Genomic DNA, 13,167 nt, shown 5'->3' with positions numbered 1-13,167 from the left:
GAATTCAACCACTCTTGAAGCCAGGAGTTTGCTTGTTGAATAAAGCACTCTCTTACTAGGTGTGATGTGTGGGTTCAAGACTTCAGAGTCTCATGCTCGCTGCAACTTCTCCTTGTCCTATTCTCCTCCTACCTAGTGGAAAACCTAACTGTTCTGATATTTTTTCTGAAAGCCTTGGTGGACTTTTGCTTGAATGATACACTAAAAGAGGTCGATACTTGAGTTTCTTCATATTCACATATTCGGTAAGGAAGTCACAAAGTAGGCTTGGGGCAGATCAATCTGAACTCCTGAAAGAAAATCTTCCAATTTTTGAGGGTTTGAGCACAGGCTGATGGTATTTCTGGCTTTAGTCAAGTTTATATTCTTGAAGCTATGATTCAGGTCCATTTTTCTGTAGTCTCCTGCTCTTGGTTTAGCACTTAGTTTTGCAGAGTATTTTTATGGTCATAAAGAAGGTGCTTATAGTTATAGATGTTCCACTTGTGCAGAGCCTCCTTGTGGTTTTTGTTTGAGTTGGCCTCTAAGGTGTCTTTTTGTGATTGGAAGAGTTAGTTGAGTAAACTTAAAAACAATGCCCAGTTGGTACCCATTACTTCCCAGTTGAGTAAACTTATAAGCGAAAATAAATTGCAAGTGGGGTATGCATTAGCATGGCTAGAGGTAGAGAAGGTATTATTTGTTAGTGGATGTTTATCCCTTTTTCACCTCACAGGCGTTAGCGAAAAATCTTAGTCGTTTGATGCAAGTGCGGGCATGCCAGGACTTGTCTTGTCCGACATTTCTAGGACTGGTTGCCTTCAATCTAACTTCTAACAAGGTCTAATGTGTGTGATCCAAAGGGCAAGATCACAAAGTGGTTCGTGGTGATGAAGTGGACGTCAATATTTTCTAACCTTGTAGGAAAAGAAGAGAACAAAGTAACAGGAAAACTAATTCAACTTAATTAACGGTTTAACAAAGTTGATTGATTACAAGAAAATGTAAACGGGTATGGGTAAAAATAAATAAAAGTACAAGGTACTTGGAAATGTAAAGTGGACTAGAAATGAAAGATGACTTTGTTGGAAAGTAAAATGATAAGAAGCGCTGGTGTTGGAACCCATTTTCTGTCTTGAAAACTGGTATTTATAGGCCAAGGGTCTAATTGCTCTAAGGATGGGATTTCCCACCGCCTTCTTACGTCACCATGTGTCCCGTGTCTGTCACCCACTCTCCACATTGGCAGTTATTGGAAGTTATTTGCAGTTATGGGTTGCTCAAATAACCACCCACTTCCTTGCTTCATGCAACTTGAAGGATAATGGACCGTGGCCTTTGAAAATTGGTTACAAGGAGCTCCACATCCCACTTTTTATGGGGAGCTTCCAGAACCCCATAACTACTTCCCACGAATCATGGGCCTCATCCAACCGATTAGATGATTATGCGTAAATGGCCAAAGGCGCATATGTTCCTTGACCCTCTTGGGATTTTAATTAATTGGGCCTTGCTCCAAATTGTAAAATTAACACGGCCCATTAATTCTTGATTCTGAAAAGCCCTTATAAACTGGCCGAATTTAATTAAATGGCCCAACAACTCTAGCCCATGGGTTGGTGCCAAAAATGGGTATAAACAGTGCAATTACGAACATAGAGCAAGCTAGTAGCTCATTGAGAAAGTAATATATGTGTGTGTGTAATAATTATAACTTTACTAATTGTTATGAATTTTTTTTTAACAATTTACATTAATGTGACAATATTATAAAATTAAGGTAATAAGTACATAATGCTTGACCAAAATTTGCATATTTTGTTGGTGGAATTTGGATAATGCTTAGCCTTTATTTGGTTGCCGTCTTTTATGATTCTGGACTTAAATAGTAGAACTAACTTGTTGTAATGTTATCTGAAACTTGAAACCAACAAGGCTGCAAACACTTATTAGTGTAACACTTATTAGTTGTTACATTCCATAACACTAATAAGTGTTTGCACTTTGCATTTTTAGTTGACAGTAACATCATTTTAGTTTTATGGAAGGAAATCCGTGGATAAAACCGGGACCGAACAGTGACTCACGGTTCAGATTGGAAGTGAGACTTTTGGATTAGGATTGGATTGTATTTTCTAAAAACTGTGAGATATGGATTATGATTGGATTCATAGAAATCCGATCCAATCCGGATCGTGGACAGCCCTATTGCAAGGGCACGTTATACAGTCTCCACTGCATAATTCCTCATCTTGTCCTGATGTTTGAACACAATTGGAGAATAATGTAAACATCAATGGTCTGTTGTCTTTTTTTAGCGACTCCAAATCTTGTAGGACTCTGCGCATCTGACATCTGTCTTTCATGTGCTTCTGAGGAATGATTGCCAACTGTTCATGAGGAAGCCACAATAAGAAAATTGAGAACCTTTTTCTTCCTTTTGCGGTTAAGTAGAATCCTCTCGCATAATGTCGAGTTTTTACAACAGGGTAAGCAATAGCCGGAGTCAATAATTACTTTGTCGCTTTTTGGTGATGGGAAGTCTATGTTCTATATTGCTCTTGAAGGTTACTGCAAGAGAGAAAGATTGAGAGAGATTGTTCATCAAAAGAAAAGAAGTTGGCCTTCAAAAGCCTAGTCTGCCATGTTAGAAGGAGGTGCCTGATTTCTGCTGTGATAGGGACTACCATTATCTGGGGACAAAAAATATGATAATTCAACTTTTAGCAGGTTAAGAGTGCTTCTTTTTGGTAAAGCTATTTTGTCTTGGCTTAGGTTTCCCTTTAACATTTAAGTTTGTTCCTTCTCTATTTTATTGTTGCTTTCTACATATAGATTCACTTTAGATTTGGCCTGTAGGAAATGGGAAACACACGCAAAACCATATTGAAGTAGTAGATTAAGAAGCAAAATCTCCTCGAGATGCATTTCATGTGTTGCTATGTTCTCCACTTAAAAGAATCAATAGTGACCTTCTTGGTTTTGGAGGCTTCTTGAAGAAACTATGGTGTTAAGCTGTTAAGACAATAATAGTTGTGGACGGAATGAAAATTGTACATCCTGTAAATTGTACTTTCTAGACTGGGACACAATGAATAAGCTGTGTAAATAAGGTTCCAGAATTAGCTTGTTGGCTCAGTTTGGCTTGTTAAGCTAATTGATATATTGAAATTGGTGCGAAAGAAATTGAAAAATTATGTTCAAAAGTATTTAGCTGAGGATTGACCTAAAGAATGACACGACTTCTCGTAAAAGGACTAAAATTATGGTATGAATGAATTATATTAAGGAGTGGTTGTGATTCTCTTTGTTATTTTGGAATTGATTATTGATGATATGATTGATATCATATCAAGAATGACACGACTTCTCGTAAAGGGACTAAAATTATGGTATGAATGAATTATATTAAGGAGTAGTTGTGATTCTCTTTGTTATTTTGGAATTGATTATTGTTGATATGATTGATATCATATCAAATTATTGGGTTGCGGATAACTTCGGCTCCGTTGCAACCATCTTCTGGTAGCTTGAGGTGTATTTTGTAATCCTATGGACCATAGCATTAGGTGAGAAGCAACCTAACTTGTCTTTTGAAAGTCGAAACCATGGAAAGTTTAGTAGCTTTTGAAATATAGGGGAAACAGTTGTTTTCCTTTCCTTATCTCTCTTACCTTTTTAGCTGAGGATTGTCCTACTTGTTTTGTCAGTATTCAACAATATCAAAATCTTTTGTGGGATATCTCCAGTGGGTGGTTTTGGTTTGGGCCTTTTTTCATTTTTTTTCTCAAGAGGTGATTTCAAGAATCAACCAACCGACAAATCTGTAGCCCAGGTGACTCACAGCCTCCCTGTCGCCCAAATGAAATGTGCCCCTGGGACTTGGCCTCAGATTCCAGGTTGTCTGACCATCGCCATCTTCCTGGAATTAGCAAAACAGACCAAGTTTTTTCCTTATTAGAGGATGACCATATCTGTTTAACTGTCTCATTTGTAGGGGCGTGGATGATTGGAAGAGGGAAGGAAAAAGATTTCTGGGATATTATTCTCTTCTTTTTCCTCTTTGAAGCTATAAAACAAAGAGTATTTTGACTGGATCTCCTGTCTGGGACGTATAGGTTGGGGAAGAGGGAGCTTAACCAAGTGTTGAGTAATTACCGCAGGAGAAGGGTTATAGACTCAAAACTCCATAGGGGCCCTGCGGCCCCCTGCTGCTGGGAGTAATTGTTTAATTAGGTCCCTACAATAACTAGAGAAGAAGATAAAAAAGATGAGATTGACATGTAAATTTAAGATTCCTGCCTTTCTTTATCCCCTCTTTTCCCCCTTGGAATCTTAATTATTATGATTCATGATCCCTGTCCGTCACTCTTTCTTGAACCCTCTGAAGAATCTCAAAGCAAAAGAGAAACATTTCCTCCTCATCTTTTCCCTCTTAGTGAACCACTGGGGGAGACACAATAAGCCAACCCATATCTTTCCACAATTTCACTCTCTACCCATCCCATGTAAGGCAAAATCAACAGATCAAGAGGGAGAGATAACATAAACAACCCAACCAAGCTTTTCATTGTAGTTGTAATTGTAACGTTCATACCTATGATTCATAATTAATTTACAAGCACTCACAAGCAACTTAACCTCCCAAACCAACCTCGAAAAGGAAAAAGGAAAAAAAGGCTTCCTAGTAAAACAATCCCTCAGATGCTAATCACATATGCGCTTAATGTATGCTAAGCACATATGTTAATCTTCATTCAGACTGTTGTGGAACACTGAGTCCCTTGCTTGGAACTCAGTGGACCTGAGGGGATAGTAGGTCCAAAATCCATGATAGAAACACAATTAACATTGAACCTGTAGCGCCCGGACACCCAAGTCCCCACCTTCCAACGAAGCCTTCCGTTCATCTTAAGACTCAGTACCAATTTCCCAGCCGTTTGGTCACGCCCCACTTCATAACCGAACGAGGAGGCCACGGGTAACCCAGTTCCAACCAAAGACGCGGTTAGAATGTTTCTCTCTTCATGCCCTTGATAGAAAGGAGGAAGAGAGGTATCCACAGTTATCTGTTGGCCCTTGTAAGAGGCATATGCCTGAAGCTCATCATAGTAAATTCCAACTTTCTGGTTTGGATTTTTGGAGAGTAGAGTAAGTTGGATGGAGGAGTTGAGAAGGTGAGTGCCTGAGAGGTTGAGTTGGTAGAGATTGACTTCTTGGAGAGAAAACTCTGGTTTTGAAGGATGCAGGATTAGCCAAACAAGGAATATGAGGGATAGGATGGAAAGGATTAAGGTAGAGAAGGAGTAGAATAGCTTCTTATAGAGCTTGTCAACGTTTACTCCTTGCTTGTCGCCGCAGTGTTTTGGAGATTTTGAGAGGACTTGAGACATTTGCAGTAAGGGAGAGAGAGGGAGGGAAAAAACGTACAAGGACTAAGGAAAGGGAAGTGATGGAATTTATTAGGAGGAGGAAGCAAAAAGCAGCAATAATTTTGCTTTTGACTGGTAGCTCCTCCTGGTTTTCAAGGTGGATGCAAGAGACATTTTACCTATTTACTTCTGGAATGGACCTTTGAGATTTTGGGGGCTTAGTTGTTTTTATTCTAGTTAATTAAAAGTTACTTTTTTTGAAATTATTTGTTGGCCCACAAGCATGAAATCCTAATTGTTTTACATAACACGTTGCAACCTACAAGCAAAAGATTTTGCTACAAACGGCTCTATGTGAGAAACACAAGTGCAATAGTTTATGTAGTTGCTGTGTTCGTCTTTCCTTTCACTTTTACACCTTTGCTGTGAAGGAAAATGCTTGGGACACAGGTATCCAAGCATGGATCGGGACACAGCTTTTTTAGGAGCTATCCGATGTGTGTGGATCCCATGTGCTTCGTGTTTGACCAATGTGCATCGGAGTGATCCGGACCCGGACATATATGTATTTTGATCTGTGTCCGTATCACTACTCTTGCTTTGAACTTTGAATATGTATCAGAAGAAATGAGTCAGTTCTTTATGCCTGGATTCTCAAATTATTATTCAAAGGGGGATATCCCAGTATGGAAGTCCTCATTGAATCCAAGTGTATCTTTAAGTATTACATATATTATGATTTATTTTATTTTTGTCTGCTTTCCTGTGCTTCCATTAGGTTCAAATCAAGGATGCATCCATCTAAACAATTAAGTAATCTAAAGTGATAAAGAGTCATATTTGCCATCATGAATTTGCATGCACTTTCCCACAAGGCTTTAGAAGTATATGGTTTCCAAGTTTTCAATCTTTATGGATACCATGATGATTACTTTGACAGGAATACAGGGAGATTTTTTTCACCCAGTATCAGTCGCTTTTAGAATTATTGAAATTGCAAAGTTAAGAGCTTTTTCATAGTGCTAGAGTGGCCTTTCCTACTGATTGAAGATGAGTGAGAAGGGTTGAGTGCTCTCCCTCTCTCTCTCTCTCTCTCTCTCTCTCTCTCTCTCCCCACCTTATTTTGGTAAAATACATTTTGTTTTCTAAGTTAAACGCATGCCCTTGGAGTGGGGAAAAGAGTTTTGAAGTCTTAGGTATTTGTGTATTTTATTGAGCTGTGCACAAGAAAGAGTCTAAAAAGAGGAGGAAGACATGGAGAATCTGTGAAATTAGCTTTATCGAAGCCCCTGGGAGGAAATCTCCAGTCCCCTTAGAAGGGGTGGGGCTTAATATGTCTCATGTAGCCGTTGCTTTTGAGGTAAGAAAAGGGTATGAATGGAATTGTAGCAGGTATGGTTAGTTGAATTTCCAATGATCCCATTACTCACTCAGCTTAACAAATGTTGACTGAATCACAACCGTTTGATTTGATTACCAACATGTTGAATAGCACACCTAGCCGTTTGATCTGATTGCGAAATGTTTAATCTTCCTCTCGTTCACCGTTCGATGGTGGGTGGAGTGCCATCCGGTCAAAAGTTTTGGGATCTTGGAAGAATATTACAGTCTTGGAAGCAAAGTCATGAGTTTGAATTAAGGGGTAATTGTTGCTTTATTTGGACTTCATTACTTTTTTTTTTAATTTCTGTTATTAGGGCCTTCAATCAGGGCAAAAGTCGGTCTACCCCATTAACCCAAGTGATTTCTCATATTTTCTTTTTCTATCTTTTTAGAGAACTTTTTCTCATTTTCTTTGCTTTAGGGGTACCAAATACACCTCCATGTGTTTGAGACACCAACTGGGTAAAAAGGATATTCGCCTTTCCATTTTCTTGAATTTCCCTGGACCTTTGTAGCGATAAGCATGATAACTTGATGTCCCCTTCTCCCTCCGGTCGCCTTCGGCCAATGCCGTTTGTCATTATGTTGCTTCACCGGTCGTAGGGGCTATGATGGATGCGTGCAATACATTGTTTTATCATCTTTTTGACCCATTTTTTTCGCGGTCAACCAACGCGCAAGGCACTAACTAGAAGACTAGGGGTTTCCGTTTTCGTGTTTTTGGAAGCAAAACTGATGCAAAATGAGAAGTTCAGAATTGCAAGTCATTTTCATTGAAATCAAGAGTAGACGTTCAGAAGACATGCGAAAAAGTTCTTCCTGAAACGCAGTTTCCGAATAAAACAGTAAACTTTTCCCAGAAAGAAATGGTTTCACCGATAATCCACCGGAGAAGTTTGTATCAGATTCTCATCTTTCTCCTCGCGAACAAAATCAAAATTTCGAATACAACACCATACTCATCAGTGCGTTCGGTTCTGTGGGGTGGTGTAGGTGGGTGTTGATAATTTCTGTGATTCAATGAATTCATAGGGGGAGGCACTACTAGCACACACTTGTCTCTATGCATTTGGATTCTCTTGCACTTTGCTTAATTTTGATGTAAAAATCCTTGGTAGGGACGGCAACTTGTACTGAAAGGTCGAAAGTGCCCTGAAATGTACTGGTATATTCCAACACGTTTGTTTGAATCCCCTTTCATCAAAGACCACTAAATACACTCCTAGATATGGAAGAGTGGAACTTGAAAGTAGAAAAAGAATTGGCTCCTCTCCTGAATAGTCCGACGTTTTTCACGATGCGAAAATATCTTTTTGAAAATATATATTTGTGGGATCTGTGCTTGTGAGACAACTCCGGCAACTGTCCCGGCAGTTGCTGAAGAAGATCCTACTTCCGTAGAAATATACACATCAAGCAGCCGAGATTGATTTGAAGATGCAAAATCTATATCGATCAGGTCCCATTCAAAACGATATTGCTCACTTTGGTCACCAGACTTGCCACGCACGTCTATGTGACCATCGCACTGCTTTTTTCTTCGTTAGTTTTCTCGGGGAAAAAGCGTTCTTGCCTGATACTAGGAATGTCTCAAGTCTCGCTTGTATCACGTTAGACATTTCCCACCTGATGCGGGATGAGAGTACCACTTGAAATAATTTTCCAATGGTGATTAGATTGAATACCTGTTAACCCGAGTTGCTTTCGGGTGCTAATCTTATTTTTCTATGCTTACATAGGGGTAAGTTTCTATCCCATGGTGTTTTCTGTAACCGAAGAAAACGAAAGGCGTAAAAGAAACTAAAACTCATAATGAACAAAGAAAAGGAGATGTTATGCATAGCTGGTTGAATCTCAATCCATTCAGTGATGAAAGAATGAAGGAGTTACACCTGCTTCGCATATCGATCTTGGGAAGAACTTACCCATATGAACAGAAGAAGGAAATTAATCTCATGGAGATTAACCCCTTCATACATATAGTGAAGGAGCTATCAAGAAATTACAAGCTATTCTACAAAGAAAAAATGAAAACACACAGTGATTAATCATACATGTGGGAAACTGAAACTAACAAGCTAGTGATGTTAGCATGGACGATGTATCCCTTAACCTTCATCCCCTCTCTGTTCGGGATGATCTCTATGAACAAATTCAATATCTTGGAATACAGTGGCACCTGTAGCTCCTACTGTCCAAATCAGGCTGTGAATAGCTAGCTACCATCTACTAATTGCAACACTGGCTCTCTCTTTCTACAAGTTCTGGCTCAGTATGCACATGGCGAACGAATTGTCCTTTCACCCGTGGTCGCTGCTCTGCTAGTTTTTTCCTGCTTTCGTATCGAACCTGTGAAACGAAAGAAGGGTTTTAAGTCCAAGTGAAAAAAGAGAAACGGAAAAGCTATGCCTGGGAACCAATGATTCAAAACTCATGTATACCTTCTTCTCATAGCATCTGTCTTTTCGCTTCAACCGGAATTTGGTTAGAGCCACTTCTCTCTGGGCAGATCGATGGCTGTTTTCATTTCCACTCTCCGTAGCATTAGGGACAACCGCAACTTGGTCGACATTTCCATTACTATTACAAAAACTGCTGCTGCCACTCTGATCAGTGGCAGATGAGAAATTCCTTTGATCCTCCGAAGATTCCAACTGGTACCTCTTCTTGTGCTCCGTTTGGTTCAAGGAACTGTTTCCATTTTGATCAACCAGGTTATGGAACTGCCGACCGCTGCTGGTTTCAGGATTGTATGGATGAAAGGAATTTGCTTGGAAAGTCAGTTCCTGATTGCGAGCTAAACCCGGATTCTCCGCCTTTGCTAGGCCAGATTGTGTAAAAAATAGGGGACGGACTTCAGAGCCATTGGGAGTGCATAGATTGTCAAACCTTATGCCACTCATTGGAATTGGGACAGTTACTGTTTTTTGGGGACAAGGGTAAGCAACTTCAGATTGTCCATATTGACCAGTGGCCAGAGAGAGCATGTTTTCCGGAGAACTTTGTGCCGAATCACGAGTGTTGGAGTTATAATTAGTGGTATGAGCATATAATTGTGTGTTGGCATTAGTTCTGTGGTCTTTCTGCTGATTACAATTGCTAGCTGATGAGTGTAGGGGCTGCAATGCCTGGTTAATATACCTGCATTTAGGATTATTTAGAGTTGATTAGAAGTCGGCACGAGTTTCCAACTGTTGGAATAAAGAAAGCACACAAAGATGCAACCTAACCAAGATTGACAGTCATGTATTAAGTAAAAATTCAGGTTTTATGGAAAATAAAAAATGAAGAAATTGCTTTTCTTGTTGTTCTACATATAGTGCAAAAACTGGATTCAATCCTTAGTCATAATCTCAGAAATTGTGGTTGAACGGACAGGGAGAAATAAAGTTCTGCCACTGTTTTTGTAATCAACTTTGTATTCCATTACCTAGCGAGATTAGCGAGCACCAACACCGCCAAAACTATACACTAGATAAAAACTAAACTGACCCGATTGAAAATTTAGAAAATTGAAATAGAAACTCACCGAGAGAAGGCTGATGCGTCAGAGTGGTTCAATGTTTGCCTTTCATCACTAACTTGATTGACAGAGCCACTTGTATTCAATCTCCTCAAGGAAAGATCCAACAGCAGCGAAGAACCAACCTTGTTTGAACCGATATTTTCAAAGCTTCTATAACTGCACTTTGGGTAGTTGTCAAATCCTCCTATCAAGTCAATGGCTTCTCTAGCACAACTGACAAAGACGACATGATTATCAGTAGCTTCACTGGAGATATGAGCATGCTCCTGTTGGCTTTCAGCCACCACATCTTCTCCCTTAGCCATTGCATTATCATCTATAACCATGTCTTCGCAATCCTGCATCAGCAATTTACTTGCTGATTCGACACATTCTTCATGCTTCAGTGTTGCCATGTCGCCCTCAGGAGATTTGCTCGATTTGGGCTGTGAGATGTCCTTCATATTTTCTTCAGATCTACTATCATCTTCCGAATCTGGCTTAGTGCAAGAGCTCTGCACAAGGGATTGCAAACACTCAGTTTCCAACAAAACAACATGTAACCAACCTTAAACTGAAAGGAAATTCCTTCAACCCATAAATGGTTTATTAAACTTTTGGGAAACTAATCACTGAGTGAGTGAGTATTCCTAAATCTTCTTCTCAAGACGACATGATAATTCCAAGTACAAGACCAAAAACTCTACCTGAGCATCCCTCCCTTTCTCAACACAATCCTTATTTCTCTGACTACAGGCCATACAACGACTTGACTGATTGCTAGCAGCATCATTTTCTCCCGTGGTTTCAACCTTCTGTTGTGCAACATTCTCATTCTGAGACCCATGGCCACTCTTAGGTGACTGATTTAAGCACATGACAAACAAGATACTATCAAGATGTTGAATTTTTTGGTACCAAGGAGAGAAAAAAAATATGGAGATTTAATGAGAAAGAAATGAGCTAGGATTAAACATACAGCTTGTCTTCTCCAAACATGCTGCCACAAGTTCCTCAGCTCATTTTTTCGCAAGGGCTTGACAAGAAAGTCTGCAGCACCTCTCATCATGCATTTATAGACCATGCTAACCGAATCATTCAAGGACATCACTGCATGATCAGGGATGAAACGTTAAAATTATGAATAATTAGACTCGTCAAATAAATGAAAATTTGATTCAATTCTGGAAACAGCATTTGTTATCATACTTATAACAGGAATGTTTTTGCAGGTCTCATGCTCCATAACCAAGGTAAGAAGTGCAAATCCAGAGATTGATGGCAATTCAATTTCTGTCAATATGAGATCTATGTTATGAGGTTTTCCCTTCAGTACTTCCCATGCCTTCAAGCCATCAGGAACTGCTGTAACTGCTTAAAAGGAACAAGTAAGGCCTAGTTAGCTTCTACAGTTACCTGATTACATGAATTAAGGCAAGACAAAAATCGAAAAATAACATGCGCTTCAAGCAGACTAACAATAGTCGTAATGCTATAGCCATGGAGAAATAGTATAATATCTCTGATGCAACAACCAAACACTTAGGAATATTGTGGAATGCTAAATTGCCTACACATACAAATCAAACCAAACTACACCAAGCAAAGACGGAACTAGGGGTTAGCTTATGGGGGCCAGGGTGGGAAACCCCATAATTATCTTGTACTTTCACGTTTTACTTTTAAACTTTTACATGTTGGTCCCCTATTGATTTGTATGCAAAATATCACTTAATAAAGAGTCGTTCATGTTTTTATAATCGCCAAGAGGCAAGAGTTTTTCATGTTGTATCCCCCTTGTACATGAAATCCTAGTTTCATTCCTGGACCCAAGCCTTAAGTTCCAATCAATTGGGGTCGGCTAATCTTTTTTCTCCATTAAGTTGTCTATCTATATATACAACCCACTAAGTAAAACTTTGCCCATTGGAAAAGAGATTACACAATTTATTTTCGTTTTTTTTTTTTTTGTTAGTTAGGGACTTGGGGCATTACAAGTTTACAAAATCCCTGATTCAGCACTCAGCAATCAATACATATTTTTAGCTAAAGATTGTCTGAATCTTACATGTCGGTTTGGCCTAGTTTCGATATTTTGTTTCATGCTTTCATTTTCTTAAAGGGAAATTCTAATGCCAATTTTTTTTTTCCCCACAAAGCTCTAGTGCATAAAAGCCTTATACCTTGCACATAATACACAAGTTTTTTGCGCTACAGTTTCGGCACAAACAAAAACAGTTTTGACATTAACAACACCTTTTCCTAAATTGGATTCAAATACCAAAGACTCAATTTTCCAGGTGAAACAATCAAGGTAACTGTTAAAGCATCCAACTTAAAACTACTAATTGGCAATGAATGGAAAATCCGTCCAGCCTCATATACTAATTTTGGATGAGATAATTAACTCATATACTACTAATTTTGAATGAGATAATTAACCAATATGGGACAAACCCCAACAGTAACCACACCCTTATCAAAACTTCAATCTTTAAACTTCAATTCCCAAGAATCCCAACCCATCTCCAAATCCCAACATCAACAGCACAAGAAAGAAGATAAAAACCGAAAATTGCAAATAACCATCTAACCAACCTCTGTAACTGCATTTCCTGAGAAGTGCCGATATAATCTGGCGTGTCGAGTCGTCGGCTTCCACCAACAACACTCTCAGAACCGACGTCGTCGGAAGAAACCTCTCCCACCGTATCACCGCCGCCGCCGCCGACCCATCTTCCTTCTTCATCTTCTTACTCACCTGCTCCTCTACCTCCATCTCCTCCACTTCCAAATTCACTACTTCCATATCTCTCTCTCTCTTTCCTCTCTCTCTCTGTCTCTCTCTCTCTTCAAATTCCTTAATGGGATACTATTGTGCAGAAGTCGATCTGGTCCTGATATTTCTATGGCAATTTGGGGAGGGCA

General features: G+C 39.3%; 2 protein-coding genes across 2 annotated transcripts; both read right to left on the bottom strand.

Annotated features, from left to right (window-relative positions):
• Positions 1-4,520: 4,520 nt before the first annotated feature.
• Positions 4,521-5,527, bottom strand: LOC131319875 (NDR1/HIN1-like protein 26). Its single transcript, XM_058350305.1, has one exon. The coding sequence runs from the start codon at positions 5,370-5,372 to the stop codon at positions 4,737-4,739; it is 636 nt and encodes a 211-aa protein (XP_058206288.1). The 5' UTR covers positions 5,373-5,527; the 3' UTR covers positions 4,521-4,736.
• A 3,047-nt stretch (positions 5,528-8,574) lies between these two features.
• On the bottom strand, positions 8,575-13,167 carry LOC131319874 (two-component response regulator-like APRR9). Its single transcript, XM_058350304.1, has 7 exons — positions 12,838-13,167; positions 11,449-11,610; positions 11,219-11,349; positions 10,947-11,102; positions 10,264-10,754; positions 9,176-9,875; positions 8,575-9,083 (listed from the first exon to the last, which is right to left on the bottom strand). The coding sequence occupies exons 1-7, from the start codon at positions 13,046-13,048 to the stop codon at positions 8,964-8,966; spliced, it is 1,971 nt and encodes a 656-aa protein (XP_058206287.1). The 5' UTR covers positions 13,049-13,167; the 3' UTR covers positions 8,575-8,963.

Source organism: Rhododendron vialii, chromosome 3a (genome assembly GCF_030253575.1).
Source record: "Rhododendron vialii isolate Sample 1 chromosome 3a, ASM3025357v1".
NCBI lineage: Eukaryota > Viridiplantae > Streptophyta > Magnoliopsida > Ericales > Ericaceae > Rhododendron > Rhododendron vialii.
This window is presented reverse-complemented; position numbering and strand designations above follow the sequence as displayed.

Coding starts and splice junctions, on each gene's coding strand:
- LOC131319874 (XM_058350304.1), bottom strand. CDS start 13,048: ATGGAAGTAGTGAATTTGGAAGTGGAGGAGATGGAGGTAGAGGAGCAG. Junction 11,350..11,448: donor CAAAAACATTCCTGTTATAA/GTATGATAACAA, acceptor CTGATCATGCAG/TGATGTCCTTGAATGATTCG. Junction 11,103..11,218: donor ATGTTTGGAGAAGACAAGCT/GTATGTTTAATC, acceptor TGCTTAAATCAG/TCACCTAAGAGTGGCCATGG.
- LOC131319875 (XM_058350305.1), bottom strand. CDS start 5,372: ATGTCTCAAGTCCTCTCAAAATCTCCAAAACACTGCGGCGACAAGCAA.